This window comes from Pelophylax lessonae (assembly GCF_965119305.1).
Source record: "Pelophylax lessonae genome assembly, chromosome: 2".
In the NCBI taxonomy this organism is placed as follows: Eukaryota; Metazoa; Chordata; class Amphibia; order Anura; family Ranidae; genus Pelophylax; species Pelophylax lessonae.
In genome coordinates, this window is record NC_138769.1 from 454,429,150 (window position 1) to 454,443,531 (window position 14,382).

Consider the following 14,382-nt stretch of genomic DNA (forward strand, 5'->3'; position numbering starts at 1 on the left):
TTCATGCCTTGCCCTGGCGATGTCAGAGTCTCTCAAGCCTGAACTCACTTACTGTCTGACTACATGTCCTCCCATTGTCTCCCGTGAACTCCCAATCAGTCGGCGGAACTTCAAAAACCAATCAGTGATAGGGAACTTAATGCAGCTCTTAGACATATAAAACTGACCAAGAGCCCAGGCCTGGATGGCCTACACATACAATATTATAAACGCTTTACTGAATCCCTAACTCCTAATTACCTGTGAAATTTAAATTCTCTCACTAACAATCCTCAGCAAGCTAACCAACTGCTTGCAGCTTAAATCACGGTTATTCATAAGAAGAAGACCTCAATTTATTTAAAAATTACCACGTGATTTCACTGCTGAATGTTGATATTAAACTATATTCTTCCACTCCTACCCTCCTGGGTTAAAGCAGAGCTCCACCCAAAAGGGGAAGTTCCGCTTTAAGCACTCCTCCTCCCCTCCCTGCCACATTTTTTTTTTGGGGGGGGGGGAGCGGGTACCTTGTTTTGACAGATACCTGCTCCCACTTCATCTGGGATGGCCTAGGCGATCCAAGCAGAAGTTCACCTCTTCCCCTCTCTCCGTGAAGTCTTCTGGGACATGTCATAGGTCCCAGAAGACTGCCCAACCATTCAGGAGGCTCAGCGAGACTTGTATATGCACAGTGTGCACCCGGTTGTAAAGTCACAAGCTGTGACAGCCGAGTGTCCACAGTTGAAATGCCGGTACTGGGGAGAGGAGAGGAGCGGAGAGGGAGAGAAGCGATGGTTCAGGAGACCACATCGCTGGATCCTGGGACTGGCGAGTGTGTGTTTATTAATAGTCAGCAGCTACACTTTTTATAGCTGCTGACGAAAAAAACCCCGCAAAAAACAACTGGCTTTAAACTAGATCCGGTGTGTTATATTCTGGGAAGAGAAACCTGCAATAATACCATCAATGTTTTCAACATGCACCACTGGCTGACTAAACAGGCCACACCAGGGATTTTCCTTCCAATGGATGCCGAGAGGGAGTTCGAAAGGGTGACCTGGGGCTCTGTAATGGCGGGGCTTCTTTTGCTTGGCTTGGGTAAGTACTGTACTATAGGATTTGTGCCTTTTATGTTGAGCTCTAGGCAAGAGTCAAAGTTAATGGATACAGTACCTGTCGGATGCCTTCACAATCACAAACAGTATGCAGCAGGGCTGCCCCCTATCACCTACTTTTTTTGTTTTATATCTAGAGCTTTTTTTGTGGAGGTTAAGGGCATTCAATAAGAAAAGGTATATAAAATTGCTACCTTTGTGGTTATATACTTCCTCACCAACCCATTAAACTCTCCTCCTGTCCTGCTACTAGAGCTATTTGGATGAGTTTCAAATTTACTGATAGACTATTCTAAATCCTATACTCTTAATATCTCTGTCCCCTCTGACCTAGTCCATCGCTTCCAAAGTATATTTCTATTCACATGGAAACCTATTGTGATCACATATCTCATGCAGGCACTCCCACTTAGAATCTCTTCAGCTTTCTTTACCTCCTTGCAGAACCTATTCAGTAGGTATATTTGGAAATTGGCTACCTTGAGAATTCGCTTACCAACATTCTCTTTTTGAAATACTGAAGGTGAGATTGATCTCCCTGATGTAAAACTCTTCTACAGGGCCTGCCATTTGATGAGATTTGTGGAGTGGTGTGCTTAAAGGATTGGATTTCTTAAGAGCAGTCCTTTGCGAAAGGGGCACTACTGACTTTGCCCTGAAACCCTGCATGGAAAGGAGATACGAATATCTGCTCTAACCCCCTTGTTGTGCCGATGCTGCATTTTTTTCATGACGTTTGTAAGTTGATGATGCCTTTGATTCCGAGCCCACTGACCTCAGTATATTATAACCAAGATTACCCCATGTCTTACAGAAAGACTTCCCAAGCAAAGAAAGCAGTAGTGGGATATTGCTGGCAGGTTAGTTTTTGAGAAATGAGGTGTTTTGTGACAGATCACACCTATCTGATTAATCCCCACTCCCCTGCTCTCATTTTGGAGTTATTTAAAAATGTGTCACTTTTTGAACATCGCAAAATGAAAGTCTCTTACAGTAGATCTCTTACACCTTTTGGGAGACTATGTGCCTCACGTTCTCCCCAACGCCACATGATCTCAGCCATTTATAATCTCTTTTTTGTAGACGTCTCATCCAAGATCTCTGTTTCAGCTCAAACCTGGGAAAGAGACCTAGGATCACGATCTAAAGATGACTGGAGTAGGGCTCTTACCACACATTAAGGTTCCCTTAATGTAACAGCCCAAGAACATAATTTAAGGGTGTATTTAACACGGTAAAGAACCCCCTTACTACTGCAAAAAAAATGGATTTTTGTAAAATCTTACCGTAAAATCCTTTTCTCTTAGCTCATCGACAGACGTAGTCCTCGGTGATACACCACCTTCGGGTTATGTTACCTCCGCAGGAGCAGGACTAGACAGGAAATTAAAAAGCTCTGGCCACACCCTAGGGGCAGTCCCAGAGGGTATATCCTCTCTCTCTCTGCCTCAGCAAATCAGTTATGTGAAAAAGCAGTGCTTAGAGAATTTAACCCAACCCAACTCCAAAACAGAGGGGCGGGGACTACGTCTGTCGATGAGCTAAGAGAAAAGGATTTTACGGTAAGATTTTACAAAAATCCATTTTTCTCTAGCGCTCATCGACAGACGTAGTCCTCGGTGATACACCACCTTCGGGACGTCCCAGAGCAGTATCACAACTGAGGGGTGGGAAAATGGAAATCAAATCCCAATCTAGAAGGCCCAACCGGTGCCAACTAGAAGTTTACAATGCTCATCCTTAATGATGAGACTCAACAAAAAAATTTTTCAAACAGAAAAAAACCCTCGAGGTAGACCACCGGTCTCCTCAAATTGCGGCCTGCAAAACCTTGCGGCCAAATGAGGCATCCGCCGATGCCGTCACATCAATTTTATAGAATTTAGTAAAGGTATGTACCGACGACCAAGTGGCCGCCTTACATACCTGGACCACTGACGCCTGATGGCGAAAGGCCCAGGAAGTACTGAGCGCTCGAGTGGAGTGCGCCCTAACAGGGAACGGAGGACTCTGACCCTTAATAGAATAAGCCTGTACCACCGTTTGTCTAATCCATTTGGCAATGGTCGCGGCAGATGCAGGCAAACCCTTTCTGGGGCCATCCGTGATCACAAAAAGTGAATCCGTCTTACGGAATGATTCCGTAGCTTTCAGGTATACCCTGATTGCCCGAACCACATCCAAGGAATGCAACGCATGTTCCCGATGATGCTTGGGCTGAGGACACAAGGAAGGTAGTACAATATCTTCATTCAGATGAAAATCTGAAACCACCTTAGGAAGAAAAGATGGCTTAGGATGAAGTACTACCTTATCCCTATGAATCACTAGGTATGGGGACTGGCATGATAATGCAGCCAGTTCTGACACCCTGCGAGCAGAAGTAATAGCCACCAAGAAGACCACCTTCTGGGATAAAGTAAGCAAGGGAATCTCCCTGATGTTTTCAAAGGGAGGTTTCTGTAGAACCGACAAAACCAAATTAAGATCCCAGGGCGGTAAGGGCGCGCGGACTGGAGGAGCCAGGTGCCGCACCCCCTGGATGAAATTCCGCACCAAGGATTTGGTAGCTAAAGGTTTCTGAAAGAAGATTGCTAATGCTGAAACTTGACCCTTGATGGTGCTCAAGGCTAGCTTCTGCTCAACCCCTTGTTGCAAAAAGGCCAATATTCGAGACACCGAATAGGTACGTGGAGGAAATCCTAAAGATTCGCACCACGCAATATAAGTCTTCCATGTGTGATAATAGACTTTGCTGGAAGTCGCTTTCCTTGCTTTAATAAGGGTAGGAATGACAGAAGTAGACAAACCTCTGTCCTTCAGTACTTGGGTCTCAATGGCCAGGCCATTAAAACCAGCGACTGTAAAGCACGAAGGTAAATAGGTCCTTGAGACTACAGACACTCCCTGAGACGAAGTTCCCACGGAACGTCTGCGACTAACCTGTCCAAGTCGGCCAGGCCGGCTTGAAGAGGCCAGCCTAGAATTTCTAGGACCACTGGCGCTGATTGGATCTGAACCAGGCGTCCCTAGAGTTATCTGGCCCCGACCATCCGAGAAAGTCTGGTCGTTTTCTGTTCCCACACATTTATCAGATACCTGATAGTTATCAGGCAAGGTGATCTTTTCTGGTTGAACCTCAGGGACCGAAGTCACCCGACTAGAGGCTACTTGGCCTATCTGGTCAATCAGATCCGATTCCTGTGAGGTATCGGGACTAATCTTAGGAAAAGGTAAAGGAAAAGATCTATACAGGGAACGGTAACTACCGCTTCCTGTACTTAAATGTTGGAAGGGAAGAATCGCACCGGTAGTAGTGGTTGATGCTCGATCTAATGTCCTGAATACCGGTGAAAACGCCCCCCAACCCTGAAATTGGGTGGGGGCGCACCTTCAGGCTGTGTACTCCTTTACTTCGGGTTTGGCTGGGTTGGTCCTCTGCTTGTCCGACCAGCCCTTCTTGAACCCTCCTGGAGGAGTCTTGCCTTTCCCGGAAGTACCAGCCGGGCGTCCTTTATGGGCGGTAAAGAAAGGTCCTCGCTTGTTGCGAGGTTCCTTAGCTTTTGCAGCCTGTGGCAAAAAAGTACTCTTGCCCCCGGTGGCATCCTTAATGATTTCATCTAGGTTGGCTCCAAATAGACGATTCCCCTGGAAAGGGAGATTGGTCAAAGTCTTTTTGGAACCTAGGTCAGCTGACCAGCATTTTAACCACAGCACACGTCTGAGGATCACTGCTAACTTAGATGCATGCCCTAACAAGGGAGTAGTGTCCAAGGCTGCGTCACAGATAAACCGTAGCCCTTGTATGATCTGTTCTATCAAATCAGATGTCTCCTGGGGAATATCTTTTCCCCTAAGATCTTGGCGTACCATCTTCGCCCATTCTGTAAGTGTCTGGGAAACTAGACCAATAACAATTACTGGTCTAAATGCTGACCCTATCAGAGAAAAGATAGTGCGGGACTCCGCTTCTATCTTTCGATCCACCGGATCCTTAAAGGACGAAGTGTCCTCCACTGGAATAACCGTGGCTTTATTCAGCCTGGAAATAGGCGGATCCACGACTGGTGGTACCGTCCATTTCTTAATGATGGATTCCTCAAACGGATAGCGTCTAGCAATACGCTTGGAAATAGTAAAGGTACGTTTAGAATGTTCCCATTCTCCTTTAATCTGATTTCCAAAACATTTAGGTACAGGAAAAGCCTTCGCCGTCTTGATGGGCTTATTAGTCCCAAAAGGCCTCTCTGTTTCAGTTGCCTCTGCCGGTAAAGCCTCAAGTTTTAAGGTTTCTTGCACTGCCACAACTAGTGCGTCCACCAATGCTTCTTCCTGAATTATAGCAGGAGAAGAAGCGTCCTCCTCACTGTCTGAGGGGGCTTTACCTGGGATAGCAGCCTTTGCAGAGGAACCTGCAACTGCAGTGACCATCTCTGAATCAGAGTCAGAGGTGTCAGATAGTATAGGGGTAGGCGGGGGTCGCTTCCTTGACCCCCGTCCCTGACAGGCCGCCTCCACCCGAGCCACCATAGACTCCAAAATTGCTGTAAATGACTCTATACTCTGTACACCGGCGGGTCCCGAGGCCCCCTCGAGGGAAACAGGTGGGGGAATCTGTGTGGCAGGGTCCATAATAACTCCAGTTACTTCCTGGATGATATAATTCAAAGTAAAGAAAAAACTTTTTTTTTTTTTTTGACCCTCAGCGCCACAAAAAACCCCTTAGTGTTACCTGCTAGGGATCCCTATCGATCGAGAGAGAGAGAGATAGACCCCCAGGCTCACCACTTGATGTTCAGAGTTGAACTGCAACAGCTTACAGCGCTGTCTTAGACAAACAGGAAGTCTTTTGGCTGGCTGCCCAGGAAGAAAGGAGGCGGCTCCGCCCCTCTGTACGCCTTCCGGCGCCTCCCCCAAGCTCCACGAGGTGTAGAATCACCTAAAACATGGCCGCCCCCATGCTGGAGACACGAGGCTACGCCAAAATGGCGGCTCGTGCGATCCAGCAAAAAAAATGGCGGCGGCCTGTGCTGACTAGCGGTGTGCTGCAGGCACACAACACTCTCTCTGCATGGGGATATGGCGTGTTTGGCGGTACCGGCCCTGGCGGACCGCATGGCCGTTCGGGAGGCCTGCTATTAGCTGGAGATCTGACTTGGAAGGCAGTCTACATGTCCATGGCTTCTGACTGGTAGGTAGCTTATACTTAACCCATAAGATTCCCAGAATGCCACAGATTACATCTTTAAAACATGTATACAATAGATTGTTAGCTCCCAAACCAAGCCTCCTGGCTTTTGCACACATAAAATCACACTCAAAGTAGGAGGATTTGTGACATGTTATAGGATAGAAAGAAACTCTTTCTTACCATACAGAGAGGGGCCCGCGTTCACCACAAAACCCGTCAGGGAAAACAGGGGGAACATACTACTCACCATACCGGAACCAGGCGGGCACCAACTCCTGACAGTACCCCTCTCCACCGGGGCGGGAGGGCTGTCGACCGATACAGACGCCGTGACTCATGGTCTTTGGCGTTTCAGCGAGACGTTTAACTCGCGGGTTCAGTCCTTTAATGGGACTTTGTCGCGGCCGACTCAGCGCGGAGCTATGGCCTGCACGCGCTCGTAGGCTGAACCGGGGTGACCACCGGATCTCAACATCCAGCCCGTCGCCCAGTTCAGCTTTCTTGCTTGAAGATCTCACAGGAACACTGGAGAAAAAAAGCTGTCCAAAAATCCTTTTAGAAAAAAATTTCTTGCCAGGACCTAAGATCCCAGCAAGGTATCTAGGTCCTTACTCCTAACTAGACAGAAAATAACTGATTTGCTGAGGCAGAGAGAGAGAGGATATACCCTCTGGGACTGCCCCTAGGGTGTGGCCAGAGCTTTTTAATTTCCTGTCTAGTCCTGCTCCTGCGGAGGTAACATAACCCGAAGGTGGTGTATCACCGAGGACTACGTCTGTCGATGAGCGCTAGAGAAATATTTCCTAATACATCTGATCTGTACTGACAATGCAATGCAGATGAGCGTACCTTGGTCTACTTATGATGGCTGTGCCCCATGATGAAAGCTTACTGGAGGCAAGTTCATGACATAACTATTAGAGTTACTACATACCCCCTGGAATTTTCACCTACCTAATGCCCTCTCCACCATTCAACTACCACCGAGGATTCCTACCACAAATCCCTTGCTATGCACATGATTACTTTACACAATGACAATGCGATGCAGATGAGCGTACCTTGGTCCACTTATGATGGCTGTGCCCCATGATGCAAGCTTACTGAAGTCAAGTTCATGACATAACTATTAGAGTTACTACATACCCCTAGAATTTTTACCTGCCCTCTCCACCATTCAACTACCACTGAAGATTCCTACCACAAATCCCTTGCTATGCACATGATTAATTTAGACGATGACAAGGCGATGCAGATGAGCGTGCCTTGGTCCACTTACGATGGCTGTGCTCCATGATGCAATCTTACTGGAGGCAAGTTCATGACATAACTATTAGAGTTACTACATACTCCCTAGAATTTTCACCTGCCCTCTCCACCATTCAACTACCACTGAAGATTCCTACCACAAATCCCTTGCTATGCACATGATTACTTTAGACGATGACATGGCGATGCAGATGAGCGTGCCTTGGTCCACTTACGAAAGCTGTGCCCCATGATGCAAGCTTACTGGAGGCAAGTTCATGACATAACTATTAGAGTTACTACATACTCCCTAGAATTTTCACCTGCCCTCTCCACCATTCAACTACCACTGAAGATTCCTACCACAAATCCCTTGCTATGCACATGATTAATTTAGACGATGACAAGGCGATGCAGATGAGCGTGCCTTGGTCCACTTACGATGGCTGTGCTCCATGATGCAATCTTACTGGAGGCAAGTTCATGACCTAACTATTAGAGTTACTACATACTCCCTAGAATTTTCACCTGCCCTCTCCACCATTCAACTACCACTGAGGATTCCTACCACAAATCCCTTGCTATGCACATGATTACTTTTGACGGTATGTGCATACCTGTACATTGGCGTCAATATCAGTTACCGTCCTTGAAGGAATGGTACCTCGGACTAAATAAGACTGCTGACATGGAGGAACTCATACTTAACTCCCAAGACAAACTCACAAAGTTCAGCAGTGGTGTGAGCATGTTGGCTTCACTTTAAATACTCTGCTAAATACCAGGACATCATGTCATCTGCTCGCTTAAGTGGCCGGGAATCTTATGTTTTTTTCCTATGGTTAGCTAGATTGTTCATTCACATATGTGCACTATTAGTTGTTCACTTTAGGCTAACATTCCTAGCATGTATTCACTGACGTAGTTTTTAGTCTGAATAGATGGTTTATAGGACGATGTGCTTTATCCCTTGGTTTGTTGCTATAAATCCTGAATAATGTAAGCTTTTTTGCATTTCTGTATAATTTATTAACCTTTAAAAAAACTTTATGAAAAATGTTCCACTGCTTGTCCTACCCAACCTCATTCCTAAATACTGTCTTCGCTGCAGTACCTCTCCCTTCAGTTCCTGTTTTCACAAGAGACACTGAGGGCAGCAGAGAAAAATACTCTTTCTACTGTCAGTCCCTCCTCTAAAGAGGGAACAGCTGCATGGCTTACGGGCGCTGTGTGTGTCTATGGATGCACACAGCTCAGCTCAGGAGCATGTTTACATGGGCACCTTCTTAGCACCCGGCTTGCTAGAGAGGCACCAGGAGGAGATAGAAACTGACAGCGCTGGTGGGGAGCTTCCAGAAGAGGAGGTAGGGGACCTTTCTGTGCAATATCATGTTAGCCATCATGTCAGCCTATTAAAACGTGTTCAGCGAATACCCCAGTCTGCTCCTTTGTCCTTATGTTGCTTGTTCTTCTGAATCTCCTGTGTTTTCACTAATTATTTTGATTTGTCTTGCATTTAGTGCAGCTCTGTTGCCCTTGGTTAGGACTCACTGCCTTCTTTGATCTTCTGCCCTTTTCACTGATTGCCCTGATTTCTGGCCTGAACTTGATTAGAATATATAACCCTGTTTAGCCCTGTCCTACTGTCTGCTGTCACTAGTAAAGAATTCCCAATGGTGTCAACCTATGAGCAACAATACAGCCAAAAATATCACACCAGAGGTCCTGGTAAGAACCAGGCACTCATTATACCTTGTACCTCTTTTACCAACTATTGGTGACAAAGGAAATTTATCTATATCAGTAAAACCATTTTTTTTTCTAGCTGAAGAAGTTATGATAAGATATAAGAAAAATCACACGGCAAGGACACATTTATCATCATTATCTACAGGATTTGAAATGGACCTGTTTGCTATTGCTAAAGAAGCAACAACAAAACAACAACTGAGCTTGACGGACATGTGTCTTTTTCAAATCTATGTTAATGCACAGTTTATATTCCCCCTATCTACAATATACAGCTTACGATAAATGTTGTGTCATAAGACATTATCATACCTGCTTGCCCCATTTTCAATTCTTTCTATATCTTCATCAATAGTTCTAACAGACAGTCTATGCAGCAGTGGGTAGGATGTTTGTGAGCTGACAATAGCAGCCATTTTGAATCACAGTCAAATGGTCTCCACAGTGTAGGTAATGGCTGTAAAAAGATATAATAATAATAATTATTAAAAAAAATGTTTTTTGAGATATATAAACCATGCAATTAAAAAACAAACAAGTTGATATTCTTTGTAACCCTTTGATATCTCTTTGTTAACCTTGCCAATGTGGTAAATAACTCTTTTTTTTAAAATCATACTCACCTAGGTGGATGCAGTATCAGTCTGATGCTGAATCTGTCCCCCCCGGCGCCGTCACCACTGTCTGCTCTGCCCCCCCCTCCCCATGCTGACTGGAGCGCTGGGCTGTGAAGAGGATGGGAGTGGCTAGTCCAGGCTCTCAGGGGCTTGCTGAGAGGCTGAGCCAGGTGCCGGTCCAGGCTCCTAGGTGGATCCCGACCATGTGGTCGCAATCTTCCCCCAGCCTGGACCGGCTCTGTGATGTCAGCTGTAAACAGGACACAGGAGTGCATTTGACAGGCAGTGAGGAGGCGTTGTATCTCTGCCGGATTTAACCCCTTGATTGCCACACTAGCACTGCATGTCACTGTGGGGTACTTGCAGAACTTCCCAATTCACCTAAATGGGTCACATTCCATGGGCAACAGGAGCTACAATTCCTGCTGTGACTAAAAAGCAAGCATCTCTCAAAAGCATGGCTCAACTGTGGGGTTTTACCATTCCTCCAACCACTAGTGTGAGCGAGCCCTCATTGTGTTTTTATAAAAGAACTTTGTGGATTATTCTTTTATTTATCTCATGATACTGAGATTTCCTAGAATGTAGAACATTCCCCAAGTCAAAAGAAAGGATTTATTTTTTAGTATTGATTAGATTTGTGAAGGTCAGACCACCTGGCAGACATTTTTAGCTATTTGTCTCCTTGCTAAGCAGATTCACTTTCTCTGTTTGTCCTGATGATCATTGTCACGAAGGACGAAAAGTGATGGCAAAATTTTGAGTTGTTGCTAGAAAAGGAATTAGAGGTAAATCTCCCAATGGGACACACACACAGGTTTTAGTTATTCCCTACTCTATCCAAAACAATAAAAAACAAACAATAAAAAAAACTAGATTAAAGAGGTTTTAAACTCAAATTTTTTTATTTTTTTTTCAACCTGAAAGAGAAACCCATAATGAGCTAGTATGCATCGCATACTAGCGCATTATGAAATACTTACCTTAGAACGAGCCCCCGCCGTGCCTCCCGCCTACCTCTATGACAGGCAACATGTTCAGTCGCCCGTCTTCCGGGAATCGCGGCATCCGGTCATCTGATTGGCCGGAGCCGCGGTGACGTCACTCCCGCGCACGCGCGCTGGAGCCGACGGTCACGGCACGGGGCTCTGAAGGAACGGCACCAGCGGCCGTTCCTTCAGAGCGCATGCGCCAGTGATGTCACTGGCTGCATGTAAGGTAAATATCTCCTAAACGGTACATGTTAAGGAGATATTTACAGTACCTATAGGTAAGCCTTATCATAGGCTTACCTATAGGTTCAACTTGCAGAGGAGGGTTTACTTCCTCTTTAACTAAAGAATCAATGGCAGCATGGAGAAACCTCAGGGCTTCCCATGTTCTGTGAATGTCAATAAAATGTATTTTGTTCTGTGCAGACAAAAGGAAATCTTCATCCTTGAACTATAATTCTGAATGAGAGGAGTATTAACACACAATATTTAAAGTATTACTAAATCCAGGACCCTGCATTTACTTAATCCGGTCTCCCACAGTACACAGAACATGGAAATGCAATTATTTTAGTAAATATAAACTGCTAAATACCTTTTCTCATCAGCAGTACATAGCAGTCTTATGACTTCTATCAGTGTCTGGTTAAAGCTTGTAGGAGGAGTTTACATTCTACTCTGACTGTCTTATGAGGCTGCAGGACCCCTGACCCTCTGTCTGGTCAGTGCTGATTTGCACCCTCCCAGGAAAAAAAAGCAACTCTAGCAATACACACTAAACTGAGCAGGTGCAGAGTGACTCTAAATGCTCTGTCTTATCAGGAGATGGATTGGGGACAGATGAAGATGGGGAGGATCAGACAAGCCAGGATCAAACAGCCTTTTTACACAATGCAGAGGATTAACCCCTTAGGTTCCACAGTGTGTATAACAAGCATGCTTTACTACATATACAGACTGATTTTACTGTTGTGGGTTTACTAACATTATAAAGTGTTACTTAAACCAGTTCTCTGGGCACTAATAGAAGTCATAAGACTGCTATATACTGTTAATAGGAAAAGGTATTTAGCATTTTTCATTACCTAAAATAATTGCCTCTCTATGTTCTGTGTATTGTGGGAGGCCAGATATAGTGAATGCGGGGCCCTGGGTTTAGTTATTTCACTTGTGGAATGTGGGTGGGGGAATTGTATTTTATTTCCACAAAAGCATTTTCTAATATTGCACTTTTTAAACAGGTGAGGGGTCCTTTCCTCTACCAGTTCATAGGGATTAGCCCCACTGAGTAGATAAGTTCCACAGAATGCACCTTACCTCTAAGAGTCCTGCACCTCCTTCTGTATGACAGAGATGTAAAAGAGGCAATGCATATTTAGCCCCAATGTGGTGTTCTTATGTGAATAACAGCCTAATTCTAATGGTATGCAGACTTATATTATGACATCATAAGAACTCTACATATTGGCCCTTTTTGGAATTGCTTAGGAGAAATCAGAACATACTTTTCTTGATTTAAAATATAATACCGTGAACTAGGTGTTACATTGAAAGGTAACATATGCAGTTGAAAAAGTTTTTAATGCTTTATATTATACCTTTTTGTTGAATTAGGTGGTGTTATCAGGCGCTATAGCAGGTGACACTACCACTGTTAATGACAGTTAATAAAATGCATCAAGCCATCGATTTCTCATTTCTACACAAAACAATTCTTTCTAGGATGAATTTATTCAACAATCACAAAACACAGTACATGGAATGAAAATGTACAAACGAAATAATGTTCAATTCATTTTCCACCGTAACTTTGTCATTTATTTAATGTTCTCAGCCCTTCATGGTGAATTTACCAGATTTATATGACCCAGACTTACTCCTGGGCTACAAACAGCCAAGAGACTGGAGGCAGCTGTGTTAAACCAAGGCTTACATAATTCATTACATAAATTACAAGCTGCTTTCTTTCTGTAAAATAGGGTTTCAATTGAGTTCAAGGATAAATAGCCAAATGTTTTTGAAAAAAAAAAAAAAGATTTTATATAACAAAAAGTGAGTACACCCCTCATATTTTTGTAAATGTAATATATCTTTTCATGTGACAACACTGAAGAAATGACACTTTGCTACAATGTAAAGTATTGAGTGTACAGCTTGTATAACAGTGTAAATTTGCTGTCCCCCTCAAAATAACCCAACATACAGCCATTAATGTGTAAACCACTGGCAACAAAAGTGAGTACACCCCTAAGTGACAATGTCCAAATTGGGCCCAAAGTGTCAATATTTTGTGTGGCCACCATTATTTTCCAGCACTGCCTTAACCCTCTTGGGCATGGAGTTCAATAGAGCTTCACAGGCTGCCACTGGAGTCCTCTTTCATTCCATCATGGTGATATCACGGAGCTAGTGGATGTTGGAGACCTTTTGCTGCTCCATTTTACGTTTGAGGATGTTTCACAGATGCTCAATAGGGTTTAGGTCTGGAGACAAGCTTGGCCAGTCCATCGCCTTTACCCTCAGCTTCTTTAGCAAGGCAGTGGTCATCTTAGAGGTGTGTTTGGGGTCGTTATCATGTTGGAATACTGCCCTGCGGCCCAGTCTTTGAAGGTAGGGGATCATGCTCTGTTTCAGTATGTCACAGTACATGTTGGCATTCATGGTTCCCTCAATAAACTGTAGCTCTCCAGTGGTGGCAGCACTCATGCAGCCTAAGACCATGACACTCCCACCACCATGCTTGATTGTAGGCAAGGCACACTTGTCTTCGTACTCCTCACCTGGTTGCCTCCACACAGGCTTGACACCATCTAAACCAGGGATCCTCAAACTACGGCCCTCCAGCTGTTGTGGAACTACACATCCCATGAGGCATTATAAAACTCTGACATTCACAGCCATGACTAGGCATGATGGGAATTGTAGTTCCTGAACAACTGGAGGGCCATAGTTTGAAGACCTCTGATCTAAACCAATTAAGTTTATCTTGGTCTCATCAGACCACAGGACATGGTTCCAGTAATCCATGTCCTTAGTCTGCTTGTCTTCAGCAAACTGTTTGCGGGCTTTCTTGTGCATCATCTTTAGAAGGCTTCCTTCTGGGATGACAGCCATGCAAACCAATTTGATGCAGTGTGCGGCGTATGGTCTGAGCACTGACATGCTGACACCCCACCCCTTCAACCTCTGCAGAAATGCTGGCAGCACTCATACGTCTATTTCCCAAAGACAACCTCTGGATATGATGCTGAGCACGTACACTCAACTTCTTTGGTCGACCATGGCGAGGCCTGTTCTGATTGGAACCTGTCCTGGTTAACTGCTGTATGCTCTTGGCCACTGTGCTGCAGCTCAGTTTCAAGGTCTTGGCAATCTTCTCCTAGCCTATGCCATCTTTATGTAAAACAACAATTCTTTTTTTCAGATCCTCAGAGAGTTCTTTGCCATGAGGTGCCATGATGAACTTCCAGTGACCAGTATGAGAGAGT

General features: G+C 44.8%; 1 protein-coding gene across 2 annotated transcripts in view; it reads right to left on the reverse strand.

The window, feature by feature from the left end:
* Window positions 1-14,382, reverse strand: part of CNGA3 (cyclic nucleotide gated channel subunit alpha 3) — a 92,017-nt gene that overhangs the window by 54,866 nt on the left and 22,769 nt on the right. For both annotated transcript variants that reach the window (XM_082244380.1, XM_082244379.1), the window contains exon 2: window positions 9,598-9,742. In XM_082244380.1, the coding sequence (XP_082100506.1) occupies window positions 9,598-9,701 (104 nt within the window). In that variant the 5' untranslated portion in view covers window positions 9,702-9,742. The remainder of the gene's footprint in view (window positions 1-9,597; window positions 9,743-14,382) is intronic.